Source organism: Orussus abietinus, unplaced genomic scaffold (genome assembly GCF_000612105.2).
Source record: "Orussus abietinus isolate OABI.00-Male unplaced genomic scaffold, Oabi_2.0 scaffold11, whole genome shotgun sequence".
In the NCBI taxonomy this organism is placed as follows: domain Eukaryota; kingdom Metazoa; phylum Arthropoda; class Insecta; order Hymenoptera; family Orussidae; genus Orussus; species Orussus abietinus.
This window is the reverse complement of record NW_019396016.1, coordinates 89,239-100,123: the sequence shown is the minus strand read 5'-3', so window position 1 is coordinate 100,123 and position 10,885 is coordinate 89,239. Positions and strand designations below refer to the sequence as shown.

The 10,885-nt window shown below is 40.8% G+C and overlaps 1 protein-coding gene across 1 annotated transcript; it reads right to left on the bottom strand.

Moving 5' to 3' along the window:
- Window positions 1–5,145: 5,145 nt before the first annotated feature.
- On the bottom strand, window positions 5,146–8,397 carry LOC105704249 (elongation of very long chain fatty acids protein AAEL008004). The gene is made up of 5 exons (XM_012433309.1): window positions 8,011–8,397; window positions 7,352–7,542; window positions 7,133–7,213; window positions 6,842–7,025; window positions 5,146–6,341 (listed from the first exon to the last, which is right to left on the bottom strand). Exons 1-5 carry the CDS (start codon window positions 8,069–8,071, stop codon window positions 6,016–6,018), a joined length of 843 nt encoding a protein of 280 aa, XP_012288732.1. The 5' UTR covers window positions 8,072–8,397; the 3' UTR covers window positions 5,146–6,015.
- Between the last annotated feature and the right edge of the window lie 2,488 nt (window positions 8,398–10,885).

The window sequence follows — 10,885 nt, the reverse complement described above, 5'->3', positions numbered from 1 at the left end:
CGCCACTTTGGGCGAAGGGGTTACATTGTCCATTTTTGGCGACGATTTTGAGATGCTGATTTTCGGCGATAGGCATAAATTGACGTTTCGGGTGTTAATTATTGTCAATTTTTGGTGTTGATTTTATATATCGCCATTGTGAGGGGTTACTTTTAAATTATCAATTTTTTGGCGGCAAGTATGCATTGTCACTTTGGGGGTTAATTGTTCCCATAATTATGAAAGTGGTCTAAGTCATATATTTTTTGTTTCGAAATTACATTGAATTAATTTCGTTTGAAATAATATGGCGTAAAATAACTGATAAACTCATTTTTTTTTTAATTTTGACTTAAATCACTTTCATAATTATGGGCACAATTTCAAACCGACATATTGGGTAGTAAGGTTGAATTATCAATTTTGCCCGGGGATTTTTAATCGTCATTTAGGGCGACAAAGTTTTTATGTTCATGGACTTATCGATTGCGATTCATTCCTTTTTCGTATATTTCTTCGCCAGGGAAGAGATATAAATTTTCGATTTCTTTTGTCTGAGCTCGCGGCATGACAGAATAATCGATGGATTTTTACAAACACGACAGGAAAATAATTATCATGTGCGTGCATAGCATCGCAATTCATATGTATCCTTGACATAGGTATTAGATGCACAAGACACTCGACTTTTCTCACGATCTTTTTCTTTTAATGCGATGAATACCTGTCGAGCCGTCATATTATTATTGGTTCTCGCCTAGATAAATAAGTAGATCAGTGGAATGCCGGTTTGGTGAATGGAACGAGTTTTTGGACCTCGTCATCAGGTTCCGGTGAACTCGAATAAGGTACTAAAAAGAGTGCATCGGAAATGATCGCAGTCTGTGACAATGGAGAAAAAATGGAAAACTAGACAAAGGCATAATTTAAGTAATAAGCAGATCTTATGTACGGACAATGCGTAAAGCAAACTCGAGTCATATAAATTGCAGATGACGCCATTAATATTTATCGAGTTTAGTTCATCCGTATGAGATAAAAAGGGGATAAAAAGTTTGCAGTTCAAGGAAGGGAGTCTTTGAATTAATTGCCGAAGAGAGGCCACAAACGCTCGTGCAATGTTACTTTTGTCTACGCGATAACGCATGTCGCGAAGAAAATGGAAGTTCTGAAGTTCAGATTCATATTTAGTCCGTGAGCCGGGATTTCGACGCGTTCCTAGAATTTTAGTGTTTAGTGAGGTCTTTTGAAGAATAGTACTCTTTAGTGAAGACTGAAGTACGTGGACGGTTTGAATATTTACCGACAAAAATGTTAATGCCCTGTTTGTCCGGAATAAAGACCGAGGTATTGGTAAAATGGATGGAACATGGAATGGATATGCCGAGGCATTTTGTAATACTCATTACGCGTATAATTAAATAAAATAAAAATACGCAAATAATACCCACTTAATCGCCACTCCTCCCCACCCCTCTTAATCGTCACTAACGTAACCCCTAACTTTCATGATTAAAAAAATGATTCTCCCAACCAAGCAGTATAAATAAAAGGTAATCCTTTTTAAAGTACCTTGACATCGCGCATATGCAATTCCTATATAATTCGGTAATTATCCTCGGTATGTAAATCTAAGATTTCTTTGTGCACGTTTCCACGCCGTATAAGATGCCTCCTTATTCTTGTCAATACATGTTATTTAAAGTGGGCTCTAGTGGAGAGATTTCTCTTGCCAAGAGAGACCATTATTTCCACGTGGACAACACCCGGGGCGATCCTGAAGAGGACCCCGAAGAGGCGCTGGGGTTGGAACGAACCGGCTAAAAATTAATAAGGGAATCCTCCGCAATTCCCCAGAGGTCGGCTATATATCATCGAGAGGTGCCTCTACTTTCTAGTCCTGCCAAAGTGTATGTCACTAGTTAGACACTTTGGTAATTCACCGTTAGTCCTGGTCGGAGGCGGAACTTGCTTCACGGTCCAGCTACGAATTAAACTTGACCGAGTGTCGAACGTAAAGTAGGTCTTGCCACGTTCCAGTGGTCAGGTCGCGAGAATTGACCATTTTTATTTCGTAAGGACCGATTCGATACCCAGATTCGGTTCCTAGTCCGGGCCCCAAGAAGAAACTAGCTCTATAAATACTCAATCGAAATATAGACTCGTTGGAAAACGGTAGAACATAAAAATTCCCATGGCATTCCACGAGTCCCAAAAAAGTCCGCTGAAATTCAATGGCTGTTCTCTCCATTTTAGAGAGATTAATTTCAAATAAATATTAAAAATCGGAGATTTCAATTATTACATCTCTAGACTGATTCATTACGGCGTGGATTTTACTTGTTTTTCCTGGAGGATGATCTTGAGGGTAATTACAAATATGAAAAATCAAGAAATACCATTCAATTACGTTTCTTTTGTAAGGTGGATTTTCGTGGTATCGAATTCCCTGGTTTTATTTATAACGTTTATTTTTTTATTATTTTTATAACCGTTTATTTTGTTAATAGGGGCGGGTTTTAGTACTTGCAGGATCGACATAATCGAGAGCAATCTCTACCGCTGCTAGATTTATGAATACTTAATTCTACCGTTCTGGAGCGGTAACGGAAAGCGTAATTGCCGCAAAAGAGCGGCCAAGAAAGCCAAGCGTAATGAGTAATTCGCTGAATTATGGATATGTCGGCTCGTTTAGTTATTCCACGCGCTACGACGTACTCGATTGTCACCTTATTACAAATGCTTCTGAACTCCTCATCTCCTGTTCAAAGCGTGTCAAGTGCAATATACCTAGAAGAATGCCGAAATAATTTTGCACACCTGCGCGGCCCGGGAACGACGTATGCAAAGTAGCTCGTCGTTACCTTGAAGCAAGAAAACAGGAATTTATTTTCCGCGACTTCCTAGAAAGAAATCAAGACAAAGAAATCTCAGGACCTGGACTCTTCGATCATTTCATAATTCTCTCAGCTGGGGGAAATTCCCTAAGGGCGACGTTCATATTTCCGTTGCAGACAAATCATGGAATTCCTCCCGAGCTTTGCTAATTATCACACCGAGGAAGAAGTTTCATTTAATCATAGAATTATTCCGAATATAATTATTTGACTCAATGAAACGGGAATAAATTGGATGCGACCTTTCTTTTCCGAATTACGATAATTTCTTTGAGTTTTTACGAGTCAAATAATTATTATGAGTCAATGAAATAAAATGATTGGTAGTTCAGAGTAATTGTCGGAAGTCAATATGAAATTAAGGGAAATTGTCGGCTGATCTCGGAGGTAGCTCTTCAGGGTCAAGTCGATTGGAATCCCGTCGAAGCGGTCGAAAATGAAACTCCACCTCTCGCTTTGTCGACCCCCTAATTTTCGGTGACGATCGTAAGAGGAAGTAACGGCTTGCTCCGGATCTTAGGTGAGAGGGATCTGCTATATGCATCTCCAGGTGGACCGCAGCTTCCGAAAAGTGGGCCATGGAGCCTTCTCACCGGGACTTTGGACGCCCTCTCTTACGTGTAACAGTTATTCGATGTTTGGTCACTGCGAACGTAATTACTACTCATAGAGATTCTCTCTAGATATCGGCATTTTTTACACGGCCCTGGGCTACGAGATTGCTCATCCTCCGAAAAATGTCTAATATGTATATTAGAAAATATTCTCGACGGATGATCATTGGTCCGAAAAATGTGTAATATTAATATTAGAAAATATTCTCAACGGAGACAAGACTCACAAACATACCATCGACGAAGAAACGACAAGAATCCCAAATATGCAATTAGAGTAAAACGCTAATGGAGTAACACGTTAAAAATAAAATAAGAAATATCATGGATAACGCGAGAGTCGAGTGAATTTTAATCCTGCTCCAAAATGGCGGCGCTCTTATGGCAGGGTTAAAGCAAGTATAACATTGGTTTTTATTTTGCAAGTGGAAGCGAGGTACCGTTGAAAGCATCGAAGGTGGAAGATTCGGAAATATTCGGAGTAATAATTCTCTTCGTCTTAAAAAAAGCGGCTTTAAGTGATTCATCCGGCCTCCTTAGGGGCCTTCGTTTCAATTATCCTGGAAATATCTGTGTCAGTGGTACTTTCTATTTCATCAAATAAGGTTGGTTTAGAAAAGTCGCGTTAGCGGGGTTCACTTTTGGCCGAGCTTAGGCTCGTTACTAGGCTCGTAAATGAGATGTCGTAAAATCTACGGCCTTTAGAGATACTAATCCCGCACAAAAGGCAGTGATTGATATACGGAGCGATGTAAAGATGAACGGTAAAGGGAAGATGACTCGAGATGCACGTAAGTCACGATCTTCGTCATTGGTTTACGATTTACGACCGAGATCTTGGGCACGTTTAGACAGTGGTCGACAAAGATCATTCGAAAATGACACGACCTCATCGCGATCATGACTATCACTGGATTTTTCACGCCTTGTCGCATTTGGAGGAAAATATTGTTCCTCGTCCAAAAACATTGAAAATAAAAATAAAAAAAAAGGAAGAATTATCTGATAGCGATTAGCAGACTTGTAAGTTTTACGAGGGAAGTCTTAGACCTTACGATTTTTTTCACGGTTCCCGTGCTGCCATCTAGCCGATCGATCATTCATTAAAACGCTCGATCGAGAATATCGCTCGATCACTGCGGGATTTCCTCAAATAGAAGAAGAAATTTTATTCATTGCAAAATGTTGGAAGACTGGGGGAGACTTGTAAAATGCCTCGTAAATTGCCATCGATAAATTTGTAATGAAATAATGATTAAATGTTTAGGTATCTTAATAAGTAATAGGGAAACTTCGTCGGTATTTTCTATGATCAAGAGTAGAGATCTACGACGTATACCGACTGGTGGTTAGATTTCAATTCTGTCTTCAACTTCTATGTGGAAACCATGATGCTACCGTTAACAGAAAAAGAAAAAAAAATCAAAATCATAATAAGAAATTTTACTTGCTGCAGCAGATGTAAGCACTCGAAAATGGACCTGGTATAATTGGTATAATTAAATGATATAATGGCAAACATTTTTTTTATTGATGCTATTATTCTGTAGTGAGAGCAAAACTTTATCAGGGATGCTGTCCATTGTTAAAACTGCAAATGTCTTTCTCCATGCGGTGACTCTCGATTCTTCTTTATGTGATAAAATACGCAGAAGTACTGGAAAACAATGTGTGTATTTTACTTTCTCAGGGTACATAACAGTCGTTCCTTGCACTAGAATCTTACAGTTAACCAGGCACGCCACAACAGACTTTAGTCCGTAGTGGCAAAGAACACAGAAACGGCGTTTGGGGAGTCCCAGCTGATCGGGCGAGCCGCCGCCATGACAGTTTTAACACTAGAACTAGAAATCCACGTTAAAAACTGCATCAAACAATTCTGCATTATCTCCGCACTAAGTCGACAATGAACGATTTAAGGCCTTCTCAGATACCTCGCGAAACGGTAAATCTAAGCGTAAAAGTAATGTCTGGTCGAAAATAGGGCGCCATAGTAAATTTTCCGCAATTTCGTTCCCCAGTTCTAATTGCTATTCTTATAGTTGTAATTACGCGAGGAATCTGCAAAGGCCCTTAAGGGTGCTCGGCGAGGTCTCACAAGGAAAGTATCTCAGGTGTTCTTCACCGATATTCTAGGTTCTGACATATATTGTAGTACACAGAAAATAAGAGCCAGGTATTTCTCTAATGTGTTAATTTACAAGTGTAAGGGGTGATTAACCACTCCCGAATTAGATCCCAAAAATCGATTTTCTCACATTTTCTCAAGAACGGAAGAATATTTCCTGATTGAACCACGTGTAAAAAAAAAAAAGAATACATGATTCTTATTTTTCGACATACTGCAATGTATAACAAAGTCGGTGATGTACATCTGGGATACTTTCTTTGTTAGAGAATCCTCCGGGTGGAGGGATGAAGTCTAGTCTTTATCGGTGAGTGGCATGATCTTGGAGGGGAGGTCGAGGATGAGGGTCGATTTTTAGTCTAGGGTGAAAGTGAAGTCCCTAGGGGTGCCTGAGTCCCTAGGTGGTCTTCGTCTTGCCGTTGCTTTCCTTCGCGATGCCGTTCCGTTCGATCTGCGCCTTCGGCTTCTTGATGTAAGTCTTGTAGTAGAAGTCCGCAAAGAGAATGATCATGAACAGATTCTGCGGGATCAAGACGGCAGCCGGCCAGAGAGGGAAACCGCAATTCTCGGTCCATAGAAGCTGCGAAAAGTGCAGCAGAATCGCGATGAACTGCATCAGTTGCATCTGCGTGATGTACTTCTTCCACCATGGTCTGCCCATCTTCAGCGACGTCAGCAAATAGTGCGTGTACATTATCACGTGGACGAAGCAGTTGATTAATCCTGCAATCGAGGACCACGATAAAAGATTACTACAGTTGTTCCTCGGTAAGTAATAATTTAAAACCTAGACTTGCAGGCTGAAAGTGTATTTTTCAGGATCCTTAAGGTGGCACGAAAGTGGCGTCTGAGGGATCTCGTTTATGAAACTTTTCTCCAAAACGGATGTATCGAATTGTTTGAATTTTCACCACCGTGAATGTCAAGGCCTTAAGTCCTTACACCCATGAAATTTTTCTTTCAATTTGTTTATATATTTTTTTAAATGTCTTATGATAAATTAATTTTCATGCGTAATGGGACCTTTCTTGGAGCCTCCATATTTGCGTGGTGAAATTTAAAATAATGCGGTACATCCAGTTCGGATAAAAATTTCAGAAATAGCTGACTCCTCAAACTCTATTTTTATGCCGTCTTAAATTTGACTTGGCTCTTCAGGTTTGTCTCTATGCCACGTGGTAAATTGGATTTTTTTTTTACTTTTTAGGAAATGAAGTACACACCTAGAAAGGTGACTTGGCCACCTGCAAGGTACTTCACTCCAGCCCAGGTACCCGCAAGCATCCCTGTATGGTGGTACACGTGTAGGAAAGACACCTGGTTTTGTTTTTTCCGAAGCACGAAGAACACCGTGTCGGCAAGGTCCAGGATTTTTAATAAAAAGTAGTACCACACCATAGAAGCGACCTGCGAAAGAAGAACTTTTAAATTTCTTCATTTCTTTCTCAAAGCACGGGAAAGACGTATAACTATACATCGGAAGTATTTCATGGTTTCTTTTTATAAATGCCTACCTCGATCGCTTCAGGGGTGTTCGAATAGTCCACAGGTTGGCACACCCAACTATAGTTATTTTTAAAAGCTATGATTATTCCCTGCAAACAAATGGGCAATCACTGCAGTAATTCTCCGTGCGAATCGCTAGTAACTTTCCTGGTTTCTAATTAAAATATTTATATACATTTCTTTTAAATGTCTTTAAATGTAAAATCTTGATAGACTTTATGTATTACCGTGTAAAAGAGGCATGCACAGGACACGATCTGTAATGCGTTGTATATCTGCATTATCCTGTCGAGATTGAAAGGTTTTCTATTCGCCATAAGCCTCGGGCCAAGAGTTTGCACGAAGTACAGGTACGACGTCATTATTATCAGTACTGGCCATGGGCTGCTAATGAGGAAGAAATCCTTCGTCCTGGGATCTTCCCAGAGAAGTAAAAATAATTCCATTAATTTACTCCGTAGCTCATAAAAGTCGAGCAAATAGTCACCGTTTGCGGACGGCATGAGATGCAAAAATGGCGGATGTTACATGTAAATCCTGTTTCCGCGAGCACAATTGCATTATTGCAACGGTTTCGAATTTTCTCTTCCAACACGACGTGAGTTTACAAATGCAAATCGATATCCAGGCGTCATTACCAGGTGACGCGCAATAACGCGTGATCTTTGCATTCCTTTCCGACTTTTCCATGGAAAAGAAACCGCGGTATAGAATGCCCTGGTATTTTGCATCTCATCAGGACGAGACGGAGAGACGTAAAAAGATGAATTAACAGGACCTTTTAAGTGTTTCTTCCTTTTTTTTTTTTTCGTGTGCAATGTAAGAACAACTTGATTAACTAACAGGCTTACATACTCCTATTTAAGGTGGTAAGAGAATCGAGTACCTGCCACTTCCTCATTGATGTACCGATAGCCCTTTATGAGAGACCTGATAATGGTCGCCATGATTATCCGTCTTCACCCTCAAGATGTCTGCGACATGCGAGTCTTCCGGATGACTAAGGATGCTGGGTCCAGGGATTTCCGATGGATTCGAGAAATCGAGGGGTCCTGGAATCCTCGAAATCCCCAAAATCCTCGTATAATCCTCCCTTCTTTATCACAATGTCTCCAGACGTTTTTCTTAGAATTTCGACCGCTCTTCCTCTTCGTCTTCTTCCTCGGATGGAGCGTCTTCGAGAACTCGGGGAGGCTCAGACCTTGATGAGGTCCACCTGAGGTCGACTTCCGAGGAAGAAAGGAACCCTCCGACCCACCCAACCACCACGGAGTATCAGGACAGACTGAAATCGTTTTCCTTCCCTCGATAATACTCGTAACGATTGTATTGTAATTATCATACTCTGAATCGTGCGTATGGCTGTGCGGACGAGTCGGTTGTTTGACCCTTATTCAATGGCCTTAAGGCCCGACCTTAAGGTGTCCACGGGTCGCCCTGAAGAGGTATTTTCGACATTTTCTTGCCAAATCGAAAAGTCCCAGGAAAGTCTTAGTCAAGCCGAGCTTGCGAACTTTGTCCGAAGATTTTTCTCAAAGGAAACATTCACCGACGAAGTTTCACCAAGAAGAGGGACCTGAAGTTTCATTGATAGACAATGGAAAGCTCCGACGAGATCGACTGTCCTAAAACGTTTTTTTTTTAGGGGAACTTCAATTTTTATTTTCTGATCGCTGAGAGGAATTTCAAGTTTCATTGATAGACTCCACGAAAAGCTCTGATAAGGCGAAGAAACTTTAACTGATATATATATTTTTTTTTCAGGGGAATGTTTAATTTTTGGTTGTTGAAAGAGAATTATGTAGAGGAAAATTAATATGGACTCCCAGCAGATAAGCTTGATATTGACTTTCCATTAATGACGACCCTTTGATATGGAGAGAGGATGATACTTGCATCGTCTTCGGTAATATAACTTTTGCTCTTCCATCATTTGCATACAATGAGTCGCCAACGATTGACAAGTCAATAGTACGACTTCCTCAATGTCGGAAAATGCCGCGAAAATGAATCGCGCGGAAACCGAATAGCTGGTTAAAAGAATCTCGAGAAGTGGAAAAAGTGTCACGAAAGACATTTCTCAGGTGTTAACTTGACTTGTTAACTTTGCTGGCCACACTTTTGGTTTTTCCTGCCGGTGAAATTAAAATTCCACTCTCGCGAGTGCATCTTTTTCTGCGCATTTGAATTTTCCTTTGTGTCGTGTTTCCGGACAGGGGAAAAACGACTCGCTCGTCGAGTAACAATTCAAGGGCACTCGACGTGAATTTATTAGAATGACATAAACAATTTGCACGTTCTTCGGTACGGCTTTGCGAAATGGAGCTCAATAGCGCAATCCAACAATGGGTAAAGTACATCCAACGTCGATTTCCTAATCTCTTTGTAAAACCGTATTCCCAACAATGCGTACCCGTAATTGTTGCAATCAGCTCTAATAATAAAAAGCTTTCGCATGCTTTCCGCATTAGGGACTACTTGCGAGTACCAATGCTCATTAAGGTCATTTGATAGTACATACACCTAGCTGCAATCTACGTATTCCATCGCCCCTGGCTTGACAATTCCTTATCAATTTTCAGGATTTCAGCTAATCTATTTCTTAATTGGAGAGGAATATATGAAGACATCGGGGCCACTCTGTGTGCCGAGAGTGGACATTTTTCAGCAGTATGGACGTCATCGATGTCACGGGGGTCACATTTTTGTACGAGTAAATAATTACACTGTTCATCAATTTGCATAGCCGCTGGTCGTAATTTATTCGCAAAGGCTGTCTAAGGTGTAATGGATTCGCCGGATATTCCTAGTAGCTATTGTCCCGGGATTTTAGGCGACGATCCGTCATTAAGAGCCCGAGTCTCCATTGATACCGATATTCCTCCAAAGGCAGAAATTTTCATTGAGTAAAAATTTCGACAGACCCTCAACGAGAGTCCCTCCCATTACGCAGGCACTGGTTATAAATAATTCCAACTGATTAAATAAAAATAATTAAGCCTCGGCAAATTTCCCCGAGCTTGCGCGAGTGTGTAAGGCCACGTTTACGAAATTAATTAAAAATCAACGGGGGAACGATATGCTTCGATTTAAAAAATAGCCCACGTGATTTCACACCTTTGTTTCGTGTAATGAATTTCTTCCAGGTCGTCGTCCCCTTCGTCCCCACCCGGAGCTTCCTTCGATGACGATTTATCCCCACCCAGGAAGTAAGACCCTGAAGACGTTCGGCTTATCATCGATCGATGAAATATTTCATCAGCGAAGGCATTTCGATTCTTCTATCGTTGTATAAATTCGTATAGTAATTCACACGTGTCCTTTTAAAATCCAGTAAATACTCCAAAAGGCCTACCGGGAGTTTCATGTTATCAAAGTGGCACGCGACGCGTGTACCAATTTTCACCTGTAAATCTGATTTCATTTCCGCATCTCCGGAGATATCAGACTCGCGAGCGGCCCTGAAAATACCTCGAGTACTCCAAAATGCTTCTTAGTTTTTTTTTGTCATTTCATTTTATTAGTAGAGAGACGAGGTGGAGGACAAACACGCGATTTAGCATAGCCGGAAACAGGGTCTTCCAGGTCCCACGGTCCTGACCTTACATCGGTCACCTACAGCTATTGATTATGCAGATGCATCGTAATTCGGTTAATCCATTTTCTTTTATTAACATATCCGTTAACACGAGGCTCTCTTCCCTTCGGCTTCTGAGTTTCTCCATCGCCGCCATCTTGACCTCGAAATTAACTAAGTCTCG